At 35.6% G+C, this 18,928-nt stretch overlaps 1 protein-coding gene across 6 annotated transcripts in view; it reads left to right on the forward strand.

The window, feature by feature from the left end:
- Nucleotides 1-18,928, forward strand: part of LOC145980126 (piezo-type mechanosensitive ion channel component-like) — a 224,241-nt gene that overhangs the window by 159,208 nt on the left and 46,105 nt on the right. For 5 of the 6 annotated variants that reach the window (XR_014440830.1, XM_083113141.1, XM_083113139.1 and 2 more), the window contains 4 exons: nt 3,063-3,274; nt 5,958-6,116; nt 8,259-8,385; nt 14,988-15,235. Coding sequence is in view for 5 of the 6 variants with exons in the window: in XM_083113141.1 (XP_082969267.1) it covers nt 3,063-3,274; nt 5,958-6,116; nt 8,259-8,385; nt 14,988-15,235 (746 nt within the window). In the remaining variant the exon portion in view is untranslated. The remainder of the gene's footprint in view (nt 1-3,062; nt 3,275-5,957; nt 6,117-8,258; nt 8,386-14,987; nt 15,236-18,928) is intronic. The other variant, XM_083113143.1, reaches the window with a different exon arrangement.

An 18,928-nucleotide genomic window follows, 5' to 3' on the forward strand; every position in this document is an offset into this window, starting at 1 on the left:
AGGTATGAACAAGCGTGAATAACCTTAAATTCAATCTTCCATATCTCCTTTCTCTTAGTCGGAGCAGGTTCAACTCACAAGTATATTTAAGCTCTACCTAAATGTGTTATTGAAGCATCCCTGTGACCTCAGATCCCTGGTAAGGTGGGATTACAACAATGTATATGCAATGCAGTAGTTATATCTGAACTGTCAGGATGTTTTTAAGCTACTTAAAGCAACAGTCCTTTAAGGGCCAAAGCTTACAAAACAGATTATCATTGGTTGCATGTGGACAAGGCATCAAATCTCATTGTCAGTACTGTTTTCTAGATCTAGAATCAGTGTTCAAAGTGTAAATTCGTAGCTGGAAAATGCTAGGTTGAGTTTGGGGATAGATTGGGGGATGTTTGCATGGATGAACATGGAGACAGAGAAGCAGGTCGTGGTAGGGTTACCAGATCGCTGTAAGGGAATTGTAGGACATGCTGTCCCAAAATGTAGGGCACAAAAGATTCTCAATAAATAATACATATTTCTATAGAACACGTTAGAAAGTAGTTGAAAAATGACACTTTTCTGTTTTAAAAAATGGATTCTTATGAATTTTTAAATGCAAAATTTCAAAACTTGCAATCACACTAATCAATGCACCTCTTACTACATGATTTAAGTGGTACTTCTCAGAGGATACAATTTTTATCAAAATCTCAGGTTTAATCAACATATATTTATGTTAGACTGGACAGTTAATTTGAAATTATGGACCAGTACCAAACAAACATTTTACAGACTTTATGAAAAAAATAATTTCTCTCGTTAGTCTGTTGTGCTGATGGTAATGAAAGTACTCTCTCAACATTTGAATTATGACCTGTAATGGCAAACAAATATTCATCAATTACCGTAATTTAAAATCATTTGTGAAGTTTCATCTTGGGTAGTTTTTAGTTCACAAAATAACACATCCAGAATTCTTGAATTTTTCTGGACTCTTCTAGACCTTATGAAAAAAATAATTTCTCTCGTTAGTCTGTTGTGCTGATGGTAATGAAAGTACTCTCTCAACATTTGAATTATGACCTGTAATGGCAAACAAATATTCATCAATTACCGTAATTTAAAATCATTTGTGAAGTTTCATCTTGGGTAGTTTTTAGTTCACAAAATAACACATCCAGAATTCTTGAATTTTTCTGGACTCTTCTAGACCTTTTTTCCATTTTTCTTAACGTTTATTTATTCGACTCCTACTTAGGTAAAGTTGGAAATTAGTAATTAAGAAAATAAATATTTATTTAATGAAAACCCCAACCAAAGGACCAGTTAAGATGAAAACTGAAGCTGAATTTAAGAAGAGAATTAGATCTCCTTTCTCGTATTAATGCATCCTGAAGTGTGTTTGGCAGACAAGCGAGGCTTTGGTGTCTGGACTCACAGCCAGTATAATCTTATGTGGGGCTTGTGTCGGTTGTCCATATATGTTTGTGACTGTCCCTTCATCCATCTTATCTTACCACCATTCATCTTCTCTTCATCTTCACGATTACCCAAAAGGACAGAAAAAAATGAAGTAAAATAAACTAAATCAACCAATCAGTCATTATGGTAGCAAAAATTCTTGATCACAAAAATAATTTATTGCCATTTTATTGACTTCTTGACCTACTTGTTGATTTCTTTACTTTTTCTTGACTACCATGACTTTCTTGACTGGCAGACACACTGAATATCTTTGTCCTCTATACCTCTGCTTTACAATAAAATTATATTGAATATTGAATAACAATGGGCAACACCTTGTTCCATCAGTATAAACCCTAAGGCAAGAAATTCTGCTCAGGCATTGAAGAGTGATGTTTTCAGCTTCAGTTTTCCCCGTTTGTTTAATAGCAGGACAAACTTTTTTTTTCTTTTTGTTCAATGATTGAATCAAAATAAATTTCACCATTGAGTTTGGAAGCTCAGTCCATAGACTTGTATCTGGCATGATTTTCTTCTGTTACCTATTTTCATAATTAATATTATGTAACTCTCAAAATGTAGGACATTTATGATATTTTTCAAATTCCTCCCGGATGCCGGACATAATGCTAAAATGTAGGACATGTCCGGGAAAATCCGGACATCTGGTAACCCTAGGTAGGGGATGCCTTACACAGATTTTCTTAATTAGAGAGACAGCATCCTGATGCACCTCCCCCCCACCCTCTGTCTGTCTCGAAAACCACTCTTTAGTTTCTTGAATTCTCTTTGGATCAATTTTATCAATCATAGATTGTATTATAAATGATAGTTCATTCTGTTTTTCTTGGAAAAACTAAAATAGAGAAGATATTAGTACAAGTCGGAAGTTTTTTAGATTTTCAAGTAGAATATTACACTGCAGCATTTTTTGTATTAAACCGCTCATCTTTTAGTGGCACAATATACACTTCAAGGACTGATCAGAATATTAATATTTTCCTATATGTAGTAACCCATTTAATTACTGATTGCATCTGATAAATACTTCTGCTTTTTACAGTAAAAGAGATTACATAAGACAGCACATAAAATTTTTCTATACTTTTTTCATGATGAAATTATGGAATTTTTAAAATAAATTATAGAGTACAGATATATTTAATGGTGTGTGGAATGATTTTTTTTTTCTTATTGGTCAGGAAAGAATCAGGGTGATGAAAAAATCCTGATTGTGATGTTTGTGATTTTTATGACAGTATGAAAATCCCACAATTTCTCCCTGATATGACTATTTTTTATTTGTGAAGTGAAAACTCAAATATCCATTTACAGTGCAGAACATTTTTAGAATTAAGCACTTTTAACACACAATCATTCAAAATTTTCTGACTGTAATCTCTAAAATTGGGAAATCATTCCTGAAGTTGGGATCAGGACTTTTTTTTTAATCCCAGTACACACTTAGAAATGTCATATCCTTAGAATTTTAGTACTTTTACCAATATACCAACATGCTGTCAATGAGAACTGTCTTCAGATATGTTAATTCTATTCCTTTCTTATGTTATTAATATTTATTGGATTTTGCCTCTGCTACTTTATATTTCTCTTATCAGGTCCTTCAAGCAGAAGGTGTTACTGCAGTTATAGAGGAAGACAAAGTTCCTGTTCCTTTCTTGATAATGCTCATTATCCACTTTAGCCTTATTGTGATAGATCGAGCACTTTACTTGAAGAAATGGCTCTTGGGAAAGCTTATATATCAAATCATACTTACTTTATGTCTTCATTTATGGATATTCTTTATTCTCCCCATCGTTACCGGAAGGTGAGTTTCTCCATGGTGTATGTTCACCTTTTCATTTTTCACATTTTAAATATACATGAATTATTTTTATATCCTAGTCAAAGTAAGTTTATAAATGTACAGTGACATGTCCTATTACTTTAGCAGTCAATGCTGTATATTTTCTTCTGGATCAAAGGGAGGTACAACCTTTGCCCTCCTGAACATGTCACTGTATATGTTCCATATTATATCCTGAGGATGGTGGTACAAGACTCATTCAATATATAACCAGAAATATATTGTAACAAATATTTATTACAAGCACCAAAATAACTACAGTACTATGTTTAAACATAGTTCCCCCTAGTTCAATGCACCTACGCCAGCGCTTGATAAGGGCACTGATTTCACAGGGGAAAAAATCTTTTGGACACGTGCGTAACCACTCATGCACCGCTGACTGGACTTCGTCGTCATTCTGGAATCTCGATCCACACATCTTTCAGTGGACCAAATGTGTGGAAATCGGAAGGTGCGAGATCAGGCAAATATGGAGTGTGGGGTAAGCACTCAAATGTTAGGTCCTCGATGGTAGACAATGTGACACTGGCAGAGTGTGGTCTCGCATTGTCATGGAGCAAAAGCACACCAGTGGACACCAGACCACGTCGTCTCGGCAGAATGGCTGGTTTCAGTTTTTCGCACAAAAGGTTGGAGTAGGTGGTACTGTTTACATGACCTCTGATGTATTGTTCAAGAAATGGCCCCTTGTGGTCCCAAAACAAAGTTAACATGACCTTTCTGGCACTTCGTTGAGCACGCACCTTCTTTGCTCTAGGAGACGAAGGATGTCGCCATTCCATTGTTGTCCTCTTAGGTACGTTCTGGTTCATGGAAATGAACCGAACTTCCATCTCCAGTGACAATACGATGAAGAAATGCCTCACCGTCAGCTTCATAATGGCGCAAAAGCTCCCTGCACACATCAACACGTCTCTCCTTCATTTCCAGTGTCAAACGTTTCGGAACCCACCTCGCACACACTTTCCTGAATCTCAGTATGTCATGACTGATATGGTGGGCTGATCTTACACTTATTTCCATCTGGGAAGCAATTTCACTGACAGTAATACGCCGATTCTCCCGTATCAAATCCTCCACTTGGGCAATGTTGCTTTCCGTGACTGCAGTGACAGAGCGACCTGGATGCGGAGAATCTTCAACATTGGTTATGCCCTGTTTGAGCTTCTCAGCCCACTTGTACACTTGTGATTGTCTCATACAGTTATCACCGTACTGAACTGTCATGCGGTGATGAATTTCTATCGGTTTCATGCCTTCACTCAACAAAAACCTCACGACACTTCACTGCTCCAGCTTGGAGCACTCCTGTAAGGGTGCCGCCATCTTGTGTAACTGTTTCCCAGCATCCCTTGCACGAGGCAGGCATGCCAGCTCCCTGCTATGAATAGCTTACAGCTGCCTTCACAAAATAACAAACATGTAACAATCACGGTCATATTTTAGATTTTTTAAATTACTTTTCCAGTTATTTTTTGAATGCACCTTGTATAATTTCGAGATCTGATAAGTTTGAAAATGTCAGCTATTTTTAAGTTAAGAGTTCATTAAAATATTACAGAAACGTTAAATTGTGCATTCAGTGGAACCTTTATTTTATGTTTTTTACGGTCTAGATGAAAAAACTTAAAATCCAAGAAAAATGTATAACATTCTACTCCATTGGGACCACGAAGAATGGGTATAATGGAGGAAAATGTTAAATCCAGGGTAAATACAGAGAGAGTTATGTACGTCTCTTTTCCACAAAGCTATTGTTTTGATGTTGGTCTGTTAATTTCAGTGGCTACTGCCATTATTCTCAGAACTTGCCACATCGTTGCTTTGTGAAAAAGTAAGTACATAAGTTTCGCTGTATTTATTTATTGTTGCATCTTTCATTTCCCAAATTATAAAACCCTGGAACATAAAATTGGAGTTTCACTGTATGTATACATGCTGAAATGAATACGAAATTTTGTGCAGTAGTGGTGAAGTTCATATGCAGATACCTCGTATTCTAACAATCTGATATGAAGTGGAAAAAGTGAATACCCACTAAAGTGAGTTTGCCCTTCAAAACTATGTATCTAGAAATTTACTTCACAAAACTGGGGTAAGTCAATTATACCTTCACATTAATAAAAACAATCAGATATTTGCAGAACAGTGCTTTTTAGATAGAAATATCAGATCAGTAAATTTACTGAGTTTTTAATGACGTGAATGAACAACTTGAATTTAAACTAATAAACTGATATGCCTGTATTGCCTGATACCGATATAATATCAATAAACTTGTCCCATCACTGGAGAGAAAAGTAAATAAGAAGTAAGCTGACTTGGTGTTAATTATTATTCACAAATGAAGACCATGATTGTAAAAGAAATGCAGTTGCATATTGTTGGGCATTGATCATATATATAGTTATCAGCATTCAACTGTTTCAAACTTGTTCATAGATTCAATAAACATTTCATATTAAAGTCTTTACTTAAGCCTCATAATATTTATTACCTACATTGAAACTATGTAAGTGTGGGGGGGGGGGGGGGTTGCCAGTGCAAGCAAGATGCATGTTAATATTATTGGATAACTAATAATTTGACTTCATTCTTGTAACAGTCTTAATCATTTAGATCCATTCTTTTAATTTTCCAGAGATAGTACCAAAAATTTCATTCCACAGGTGTGGTATGTGATAAAATGCATATATCTTTTAATATCAGCATATCAAATCCGCAGTGGTTATTCTTCACGCATTCTTGGAAATTTTATCTGGAAGCAGTATGGTTATGTCAGTTTTATTCTATTTAAAGGGTAAGTTTGTAGAAGAAGAATGCTTATAATTAGGGCTGAGCCGATACCGATACTGATGTATTGGCATCAGCTGATACCCATGGTATTGGTAAGTATCCTTTGAATTTTCATCGCCGATACCAAGGTTTTTGAGTGACTAGAGCGGCCAAGAGAAACAACTCATTTGTCAAGATTTGTCCTTTTCAAAGGTTCGTTCACCCTTCCGTTGGGGTCCCTCAGGAATTCCATGTACATTTCCGAGATATGCTGCATCCTTCTGGAAAGCAGATGACAAGACTAAAGGCAGGACTAAAGTGAACGTGCTGTGCCAAAACGTGGTGGTCAAAGCTATGTGGAAATAAAAGAAACCATTCATTGCCAATTCTTGCTCGCAAACTCGTGGAGTAAGAGCATGGATGTTTTTAAAAACCAGCATTATTATCATGTTAGGCTCATTCCAGAGTTCCCGGGAAAGGGATGAATGTCACTGCGGGAGGGAGGTCTATGTTCGTCTTGTGCTCTACCCTTATGCGTGACAGCTGGTCGATACCGACACTACATTGACTTGCTTTTATTGCAAATGACAGAGAATAATTGACAGCAGAGCATATACAGAGCTGGGCCAAATGAGCATTAACAAACATGTCTGCATTTTACGTAGACATTTTCAGCGAAAAATGCAGGCTCGACCAGGACATGAACCTGGGTCTCTGGCATACCGTGCCATTGCTCTAACCACCCAGGTTAGTGTCCTCGTCGAGCCTGCATTTTTCGCTGAAAATTTCTACGTAGTACATCTCCTGTGTGTGCCTAATCTACAATGTCTGCATTTGTTTATAGTTTTACGTCATTTTCCTCCCTCTCCAGGTTAATCCAAACGACAAGAAAGTTGTTTACATGAAATTGGGGGTCATGAAATGAAGCAGGGACACTTATAGTAATCCACAGATTTTTCTCTGTAACTGCAACACTTTAAAAATGCTTACAACATTTCAGAAACTACTTCTTCTTTTTGCATCCTGTAGGGGTAGAAAGAAGTTCACAAAAATATCACAAGACATTTTAAAGTGCTATAATGCGACATGAGAATAATTTGGGAGTTTTTAAATGTCATTAATAGAATGTGATCTGATCAGCTTTATGACTCAGTAACTAGCCTTTGTTATTCTAACTGGAATTATACACAAGTATCGGCATCTGTATCTGTTGGAATCAGTCAGGGTATCGGCCTCGGCACATTGTGGTATTGCCTCAGCCCTACTTATAATAGTTAGAAACATCAGCATGTGAGCACATGCGTGTGCCCGTATGCAAGCACATATGTGACAAATGATACTGTCTTTCGTATATTGATCAGCATTTGAAACTGGGCTTTCACACTTAGGTACTGTTTGGCTCCTGGGGTATCAGTCAATGATGTAGACACTTTAAGTTCCTGTGTGGGTACAATACCAGGATGGAATGAAATTTACTATGATAGACAATATGAAATTTTTATTGACGCTGATGAAGCATCAATTAACAACATGATTCTTAGATCTCCTTAACTATGTATAACTATGATGATTTGTTTTTTAAAAAAAAGCTGCATATTACGAATTTATTTTACAAAACCACAGTAAATGCACTCAATTTTTATATCCTCAAAAACAATTAAAAAAAAGTCTGATATTTATAAAAATATCAGACTGTAAAATTAATGGTAATTTGATCAATAAACCGATACACCAATATTGGCTAATATTGATAATGTAAGGATCCATCATAGAATTTGCAGAGAGACAGAAGACTATTTTTTGCTATTGATGAAAAGTATTCACTGCTTTTCTATTTAAATTTTCTAGTATTCATTGTAACTTTTTCATAAAGGAAATTGAAATACTATTTAATCATGTGCATATTAACAGCGTCGAATGACATGGGTACCTGGGGGAAACCCTGGGGGGGTAAAGGCGGTCAGGGGCGTGATGCTTATCACATCACCCCCACTCACGAGTGGATCAAGAAAGTGTGGGGCGTTACCCCCACACCCCCTATATGCCTTCATGGCATGGTGCTAAGCACAGGGGAGCACTTTACTTTTTTTACCTTTTGCATATTTATAGGAGTATGTCTCTTTATGACATTTTGATAGAATAAAAAGTGCAACTACTGTTATTTCAGGTACATGCTCGTTCCTCTCCTGTATGAGTGTAGAAATATAATGGATTGGATGTGGACACCTAGCAGCATGACAATAATGGAGTGGTTCCTGCTTGAGGACATAACATCACATCTGTATATAGTTAAGGTAAATTGGAATAACCTACATCTATACTGCAATATTTTTCTTGTGGTTCACAGTGGCACCAGCAGCTCCAGGGGGGTACGAGGTACAGCCGTACACCCTGTTGTTTCACGGACACCGGGGTGACATGAAGGCAGAATGTAGCCAGATTTTATTTACTGAATGCATCCTTTGGGGTAAACTTGTTCTTATTTTCTTGTAGTTTACGTTTATTACAAGCATAAGAAAACAGTTTTTCTTTGTGACGTTTCAGGAGAACACACAAGCTCCTTTCATCAGACATTTATTTTCATTTTGACTAAAGATACAGTTATAACAATGGTTAGTAATTTTTTAAACAAAAAGAATCCGTTATATAATGGATGTTGTCAATGTTACATTGTTGTAATATAGCAACTTAACTGTGAAAAAAGCAGTCTGTTTTATTTTTATTTCAGATTTTTTAAAATTATGAATCCCAAATATCATCAGGTAATTCAAATTCATCATTGTTTTCACAAAGTCTCTTGATGTTTTCTGTTACATTAAATTTTAAAGATGGTGGCTTACTCCATTTGTGAAAAAGAAAACTCCATACTGGATCTATTTTACCATTTTCATTATTTAATTTATTCCAGTGTTCTTCTGCAATGAATGAAGCTTCCCAGACATTCAACTCTGTGTTTCCCGTTAATCTTTTTAAAACCCTTCTCTTTTTAATCATATGCTTCTCCTCGATGATATGAGTTGACAAACCTGTTCTTGGGTTTAGATTTATAATGTCCAAATCGTGTTCGTGCCATCTTATTGCCATTTTCCTTGCTATTTGTCCCACATAATCCTTTGAACATGAACAACTTATATTATACACTCTGTAAAAAAAAATAGCATCACTGTATTCTTATTACGGATGTTGACAATTTTGAGTTTCGCATGCATGCATCTTTCCTGCACAGTGGCGTACGCAAGGGGGGGGGTTACGGGGTTTAAACCCCCCTCTTGAGCTTTTGAAATATTATGAAAAATGCTGTGGAAAAAATAAAAATGACCAATTTATCACTGTCATGGACCTGCGGCAGTACTACTACTACTAATAATATAATAATAATTTGAATTATTATTCCCATGCGGCACGGAGAAAAGCACAGCATTCCAAACACGCGTCTTTAAGAGTGAATGCCTTGAAAATAAACACGAATTCTTGAAAATAATATGTAAGGGCAACTATGATTTTAAAGAGCAAAAAAGTTGTTTTTTATCTCGGCTGCAACAATGTTCAATGATCATGTATTTTTGTGTGTGAACAATGAGCATTAACTAAAGAAAGTTCTTGGTTCGTTGAACTTGGCTAATGTATAGACAAAAGCTAGGCCGACAAGAATAACTCAGTCACCAGTCCGCCTTCCCGCGGCATGTTTGAATTTCTGAATTCAAATGACAATAAGCTTAACTATTGTAAAATGTTTTGTTGGTAACAACAGTGAGACAATCCAGATGTGAATTATCGGGGATATTTATGCGGCGACAAAGCCGGAAAAATTCCAACCAATTCCGGGAATCGAATCCGGATCTCCCCCATGGTTGTCAGATGCCCTACTGACCAGACCCCCGCAGCTTCTTGGATGGTTCCGTACTTTGATTGTTTCAATTTATTTTAATATATTTTCTTGTTTTTACGGATTTTCTTCACACTTAAAATGTCTCATCTCGTTTAGCAGGCAATTATTTCGTAAGAAAGAAAAAATGCTTTAGAATTTGTTAAAAATTGAATTACTAGAAATTAATTTCGTTTTATTGCTTTCATAAATGCTATATTTATGTAGATCTCTACTACTTAATAGTAGTAGTGGTATTAGTAGTACTATTAGTAGTAATTATAATTATTATTAATTAATTATGAGAATTATTATTTAATTAAAGTATAATAAAACAATGGTAATGTGAATTTGGAGAAAGTTTTAGATATAACCCCCCCTCCCCTTGATGAAATCCTGCGTACGCTACTGTTCCTGCACAACTTGAAATCAATTGATTGAAGCATTGGTCTGGTATCACTGCGTAGTGTGGTGTTATTCTTTTGTTGATTTAGTGTTTGGAGTGTCTGCTAGAGGGTGTTGCAATCAGTTACTGCTGCAAAGCTTTGTAATCAATTGTCAGGAATCTGTAAAACGATTGTTAGTAATACAACTTGTGACGTGTTTTATGTTGCAAACTACATGTTCATTATTGACAGTTTGGATACTACGTTATCATATTTGTGAAGTGTTCTCGTGGTGTGTAGTGTATTTGAGCATGTTTTCTCGAAAAAAAATTGGCAGAAAGTGTGACATTTCACCACGTAAGCAAGGAGTAGTTCTTGCTTTGCATATGGATGGTCATTTTCAGAGAGAAATTCATCGACAACTTCAAATGCATCAATCCACAGTTAGCCTTAGCCTGCCAAAGCAACAAGAACATGGAAAATCATCACTGAGAAGTCACTGTGGCAGAAAGAAAAAGACATCACCTCGACTTTATCGTATGATAAAGGACATGGCATTGAAGAACAGAGGAATGAGTTCATGCCAAATTGCACATAAACTTCAAAATGAGGTGGGAGTTAATCTTACTCATGCTACTGTAGTATCCCGACTAAAGAAACAGGGTGTTTCTAAACACATCCCACGTAAAAACTCCAGACTAACTGATGCACATGCAAAAGCTAGACGTGAGTGTGTCACACGTTATGGCGCATGGAATGATACAGATTGGGAACATGTGATATTTTCTGATGAAAAACTATTTAAATTGCTGGGGAGTGACAGCTCAGTTAAACTGTGGATGCAGAAGGGAGAAGAACTTGCAAAATCTTGTATTTTAGAAACTCAAAAGTTTTGTGGCAGTGTTATGATTTGGTCATGTTTCTCTGCAAAAGGGATTGGCAGGCTGCATATTTGCACAGGGACCGTTAAGACTGATCAATATCTGGAAATCCTGAATCGGAAAGTTTTACAAACTGCAGATCATTTTTCTGGACAGAATTTGGACTACTTTTTTTTTCAAGACGATAATGCAACCTGACACCATGCTCAGGTGGTGAATAACTGGTTTCATGATATGAATATTGAAAGACTTTGGTGGCCGCCCAACTCTCCAGACATGAATCCTATAGAAAACCTGTGGGCTATGATGTGCAAAAAACTTGGTAATCAGACGTACAGGTCAAAAGAGGAACTTATGGCAGCAATTGTACATGTTTGGAATGAAATTGAGGTCGAATATTGTCAAAATCTCATTCATAGCATGCCTCGAAGGTTGGAAGCACTTACGAAGGCCAGGGGTGGCCACACTAAGTAGTAGTCAATGTATTTACTTACTATCATTACAAATTGACATATCATGATGCATTTAAATCCTTTGTTCAATCTTTTTACTTGTAAAAATTTTCTTTGTGCAAAAACGTTCCACAATCTATATTTGCAATAATTTTGTTATTAGTTCTGTAAAGTGCATTATGTACGTAACTATGACTTAAATAATAAAAATATATTGTACAGATATAGTGTTTTATATAATTGTTAGGAAAACAAATCGACAAGTCGAATTAAATCAATAAAACAACTGATAATTCACGAGCCAAATGCTGATGACCAAAAATAATGAAGTGATGCTATTTTTTTTTTACAGAGTGTATATTCATGTGGTTTCCACATCTGGTAGAGACTTTCTCATTTTGAATTCATTAAATGTACATTCCAAACTTCTTGGTGATTTAAAAACAATTTTTAAACTTGTTCTTGTTAGCATAGCTCATATTTGTTGCTATGCAACTTCCACGTTGCAAAGTTCCGACTGAAACACTTTGGAACCTCGAACGACTTTTAACACATTTACGAATTCAATTGTCAGTTTTTCCGTTCACTGCTTCAGAATGCGTCAGGCGGCTGTTCGGAAGGGCTACTGGACGTTTTTCAACATTTTAATAATCCGCAACAATAAGCTGCAGGATAAACACTTTTTTTAAAAAAAATGTCCGTAGCATTGCTTCCCTTTGGATACTCAGTTGTGGTATGGTAGTGAGTGAACCACATGCATTAGAAGAGTATGGTCTTAACAGGTTTTCAGTTTTCGCATCCAATGAAAATGAGTAGAGCAAAGAAAAAACTGTCAGGGGCAGAAAATAGAAAAAGGCAGAGAGATCGGGAAAAGGTACCTTGCGTCAGTCTACTTTCATGAATAATTTTCTGAAACGTTCAAAATCAGGTGAGTTATTGAAATCATTGAAAAACGGCCTACTTCTAGCCAATCATGTTTGTGCATTGGTAGAAAAAAAATAGTATAATACATTCTACTAGAAGAAAAATCCACGATCAAATTTTATTGTACAAAATTATCAATGGATCAACGGAAAAGCAGGAAATTTTAAATTTATGGAAATTCAATGTGAGCAAAATAGGTTATGCACTTACGCAAAAATAGGTTTGCTTTTGCTGTAAATTGTACATTAGTCACGTCAACTGGTAGAGGTATTGTAATATATAAAAGATGATGTGAAACTGTGTAATCGTTTTTTGTTCTGTATATGTACAGGGGGGGGGTGCTGTTTTGCTTATTCTCAGTGGCACAACTACAGGGGGGTGAGTTCTAGGGGGGGCAAGGATTGGCGACCAAGTGTACCTTTAGGGGGCAATTACCACCCAGAACTTCAAATTTTATGCAAATAAAAATACTTTTCGCAAAATTTTCTTACTCGCTTCGCTCGCAATGCCTGCTTTTCTTAGTCTTATCAAGTTCAGAACTGTAGCTTGGAGATGGCAGGAGACGGCCCTGCGTGCCGAACGATCTAAATGAAAAAAAGTTTATGCACAGAAAGGCTAACTGAGACTGGGCCTATAGCTTAGAGTGGGTTCCGAACCACTATGTGCCTCCACCGGGTATCGAACCTGGGACCCCTTAATCACAAGGTAACAATGTTACCACTACACCATCGGGGAGGCACAAAAGTTGTAAATGATATAATGCCATGGCATTCCGTGAAATTATTTGCACCCTATTAAATTAATATTGATTTCAGCCTGCAAAAAAAATTGAACCAAAAATTTTCTTGCTTGCTTCGCTTGCAATCTATATTTGTTCACTGTAATACATTGTAAATCATCAGACAGAGAAATACGACTATCTTATTTGATTTTGTTTTAAATGCATGAACAATTATTTGGAGGAAAGGGAGCATGCATATTTGAGAGACAATTTATGTCATTTTTGCTGTTAGTTTATTGAGAGATGGATCAATTGGTTGTGTAATGTATTTAAATAATATATATTGTATATAATATTTATTAAGGAGACTTTGAATACGCACACAATTTAGTGTCCACGTCACTCCACATTGCATATATGTGAAACATATATTGTGCATGAAAGTTATGTTAATGTAAAGAAGAATTTGAAATGCATTTATCAAACATTTTTTGTCTTTCAAAAATAATTTATGTGCTTGTTTTCCATTATTAATGTGAAATTAACAGTGTTAAAAAAATAATTTGAATCGTTTGTTCGAACACAAATGCTTTAGCACCAACTTCTACCCCCTTTTTTGCGAAATTTACGAGGATAATAACGTCTTTAATACTACCACTAGTAATAGTAATAATAATGTTTGTCCTGGGTTCAAATCCCGGCCTGGGCATGGATGTTTGTGAGTATCCATTCATCATTTTCATCATGCCATCACTCATCCCCATCTTCGCAAATTAGCCAAAAGTGGCACAAGAAGCAAAGTAAAATAAAGCAAATCAACAATAACAATAATAATGTTATAATAACATTATTAGTATTAACATTATTATTATTGATATGTTTATCCTGGTACTTGCCCCCTCCACCATGACAAAAATTCATGGTTGCGCCTCTGCTTATCATACCCTTTGTTCACGAATCCTGAAACTTCCAGTGCTCAGTGGTATGCTATACTACCACCACTTTTTCATAGAAATTGTTTATATTAACGAAAGAAGTATAGATAAATATGTATCAATTTACATAAATTTTAATTATAATGTAGGCATTTACCATACAATATCCAGCTGTTTATAAATGCTTCTTTGTATTCATTTCTTTTAGTCACACATATCTTAGATGTGACCTGTGCAACAGAACATTTTAACTTCAGAGTTTAGTGTTTTTATAAGTACATATGTAACACAAAATCAGTAATATATTCTCCTAAGGTAAGGATTTTAGGAAAGGGGATTTATCCCTGTATACACTGAAGGGTGATGGCCATATCATGCCAAGATGCACCCAAAAACTTTAATTCATCAAAATCATCAATCTCTATGTTCATAAAAAAAATGTAAAAAATTGTCATGTGTTTACTTCTAGCAAGGTGTGAAGCTCATGTAATTTTTAAAATATTTTTTTAAATAATTGACAAAATACATTCCTTAATGTTCGTGACAGGATTAGAAGCTTTTATAATTTTTTCCACAAACCCCCTTCCTAACCCCCCTGGAAGGGCATGGCAGACCCTTGGGGGTCCACAGGTTAAGAACTACTGGTTTAAACAATTTCAGCGAAAATGGTGTAACATGATTGTTCTTGTCCCAAAATTATGTGTATTTTAAATACCTATTCATATTTTCTAGTGCATAAGACAAGGAGAGACTGACTGGCCGCAGCCAAGAGGGGTTCAGAAGAATCCTTTAGTCAAATATGCAGTGGGAATTGGAGGCTTTGCTGCCATATTCTTACTTCTGTGGTTTCCTCTGATAATATTTTCCCTTGGTGGCACTGTTGGTCAACCAAATGTACCATATGAAGTCGAGATTGCCCTCAGATTGGGGAATTATGAACCTATTTTTCATGCAACAATAGAGAATCCATTATTACAGAGGTATGCTCTTTTTATGTAAGGGAAGTTACTGTAGTGCACAATGTTTTACCATATTTCACTGCACAATTTTCACTGATTTTATGCCAAATTAAAAAAAAAAGAAAGTTCTGGTATTACCAGTACTTAAGAATCATTTATTACTAAACTGTCTTTGGTGTAAGATTAAGATGCACAGAATACTCGTAAATATACATTAAATTTGTACCGTTCAAATTGATGCACATAATTTCTTTGTGACAGATTGGCAAACATTTTTGTGGTCTGAAAAAGGTTAATACGTTAGTTGTTATGGATTTGTGCATTGTAGTCGAAAATATTACATTTTAGAAAATTTACTACAGTACAGACTAACAAAATGTAATCTTCTGTGTCCAAAAATGCTGTCCCACTATCACTATAATTCAGCTTAACCACTCTTTTAAAACTCAAAGCCCGTACTAGAAACAAAACACAGTCATAATTCCCATGGCAACAGGTCCTGCAAGATATATACATACAGGCAGGACCGGCTGTACCGTACGTGCAACACTTTCATTTGCACAGGGCGGCAAGCTGAAGGGGGCTGCAAAATGTTTAAAAAATGGAAGCTGCATTATTTGAGGCAGTTCGGTCTTCTTGGGGTGGAGAAAATTCAAATTAAATCCATTTGCATATGCAGTATAAAGCAGAAGAGTAACTGCGAAAGAAAGTGAAGCAGCAGGTATTATTGTTTCGTCCATGAAAATGGTAAGCAACATCTACTGTGCGCATGTGGTGCCAAGTTACATTACAATGCTATCTATTGTTTGATCGCACGCCAGTCCTCTGCCCCCGCCCCCTGTTATCGAGGTTTGAGTTAAACTGACGTGTTGATCGCGAAAGGTGGTGATGATAGATATTGCCGAATCGTGCAAGATGCAATAGTAAGTACAAATAACTGCTGTTTTGGTTGTTGCTGGTTGCACCTCATTTACGATCTTGACGGTGTAACGATAGTTCAGTTAGTGTATGGCATGTGTGAGAACGCGCGTGCGTTTGAGTGTGACAATGTATTGAGAGACTTGTGTATTTGTGCTGTCATTAAAACAACTGGTTTGTCAAGTCGTCGTAACAGATTTAAAAATTATTTGTTGCATTTGTAATTGTAAACTAAGGTATGTCTGATAAAAGGGAAAAAAAAACTCTCGGATGCAGAATATCGTAAACGCAAACTAGAAAAAGAGAGCAATATAGAAAAACAAAGTGGAGCTTTGCACAAATTTCTGAAAGTTGAAGCAAGCGATGTAGTGAAAGCCGAAGAATTCGAAGCCGGTGATTCTGAACTCGTGGTGAACGTAGTTTTTCGAAATTGAAGCTTATTAAAACTTATTTACGTTCCACAATGGGCGAATCACGGTTAGAAGGATTTGCTATGATCTCAATTGAACATGAAATTGGTTAAAAATTAGACCATGGTTCTGTTATTCGCAACTTTGTAAATAGAAAATCTAGAAAAGTTCATTTGTAAGCTTCCAACTTAAAGGGGGGGGGGGGGGGGTACAAAGTGAATAGTATAATCGTGAAGAAATCATGGTTTACGAGGTGTACATAATTGTACATACATACATGTACATAGTGATGAAGTGAAGATATGTTACTTCATGTACAACGTTCTGAAAAATATACATAATTATGTAGAGTATAAATAGTCATGAAGAAATAGTGAAACAAAACAGGAGAGCTGAGAGTTCTGCATGTCGGAAGAAACTATGGTGAGTAAATAAAACAGATATTTTATTATTATTAGGCTTAAATATATATTATTTTTTTATTTATGAATAACGTATCTTCTCACATTATGTATTATTTCATTTTATTATGTTATAAATTGGTTATACCATGTGAAATTGCCACGGATAACAAGCTTAGTTGTTCATACATTATGTTTGCTTTGTACGTATTTGGGGGTGGGGCGGCAAGGAGTAAAATTGCACGGTGCGGCAAAATTCGTATGGCCGGGGCTGCATACAGGTGAATCACTATCCTGTGATATTATCAGTGATAGGTGTAAATATTAAATAACACAAGAATAACATACTAAACTAAATTACAGAGATTAAGATTAACAATAAATATTTCTGCAACTGCGAAGAACAATGAATATTTGTGCAATGGGAAAGGATGTGTCAAGCTCATACAGACTAACATGTATTTTGTCTATTCAATTTGTGATCAAAAACTCAAATATGTGAACTCGGGAAGAACAAATCTCATTTTGTATGTACAGTCAGATGTATATTTATTCCCACATGTTGTAGATGCTGGTGAACCAGAAAACTTGATGTTACCTATGTCATACCAAATTGTAAACACTAGTTTCCGAGTCTACAACCCCTTTTTACTTATGATTGTACTAGCTCTTTTGTTAGTAGATTTATATTCTTCAGGACTTAAATCGTGGATGAGTAGTGTGATTTCTGCAACTAGAGAAAAGTTATAACTTGCTGAAAAGTTCTATGAAAATTTTGGCTCACCAAGTGATGAAACTTGTGTGACGATTATGTCACATATTTGCAATGTATGGCATTTGCTTTACTTTCTTTTGACAGTGAGATGACACTCTGGTGGTGAGGTGGACCCCTAACCCCCAGGAATTACGAGAGACCCAAATCCAAACACCAACCTTTCCAAAAACTAATCCAACTTGAACTTTCCTCACATAAATGGTTTCTGGCACGTCTCCCTCGTTAGCCTGAGGAGCACAGACTGGAGGCTTACAGTCTTTAGGAAGACCAATAAATAAACCTTTAATTAGTCAAAAGAAAATTCCCCTTGAAGCAGTAAAATATTACTTTTACATTGAGAATTCACAAATTAGTACACAGGTAACAACAACGATATACACTATGGCTGATAAATAAGTTGAAACATTAAAATTATGTACGCAGGTGTGCATACAACTATAATTTATTGTAACCCCAAATAAGTAGAATAACAAAGCACCTGGCATTGATTTAATACCAGCTGAGTTAATTAAATATGGTGGAAATTCATTAATATGTCAAATTCATAAATTAATTTGTTTAATATGGAATAAAGAAGAAATACCTCAACAGTGGAAAGAATCCATAATTGTTCCTGTGTTTAAAAAAAGGTGATAAAATGAGCTGCAAAAATTACCGTGGAATTTCTCTACTCTCAACAACATACAAAATATTGTCTAACATTCTTTTAACAAGACTAACCCCATATGCTAATGAAATTATAGGTGATTATCAATGTGGATTTAAACGTAACAGGTCAACTACAGATCAAATTTTTCACATCAGACAGACACTTGAAAAAAAGTGGGAATATAATCAAAATGTCCATCAGCTATTCATTGATTTCAAAAAAGCATATGATTCGATGAAAAGAGATAAATTATTTAATATATTAGTAGAGTTTGGAATACCTAAGAAGCTTGTTAGTATGATAAAAATATTCACCAGTGAAACAGAAAGTAAAATTCGTGTGGGTATTAATATGTCTGAGAAATTTACAATTCATGATGGGTTAAAACAAGGAGATGCATTATCTCCATTGCTCTTTAATTTTGCCTTAGAATATGCTGTTAGGAAGGTAAAAGAAACTAAAGGAGGACTAAAATTAAATGGTGTGACTCAGTTGTTAGCATATGCAGATGAGGTAGACTTACTGGGGGATGATGTGAATACAATTAAGAATAATGCTAAA

Source organism: Lepisma saccharinum, chromosome 27, assembly GCF_977018435.1.
Source record: "Lepisma saccharinum chromosome 27, izLepSacc3.1, whole genome shotgun sequence".
Taxonomy (NCBI): Eukaryota; Metazoa; Arthropoda; class Insecta; order Zygentoma; family Lepismatidae; genus Lepisma; species Lepisma saccharinum.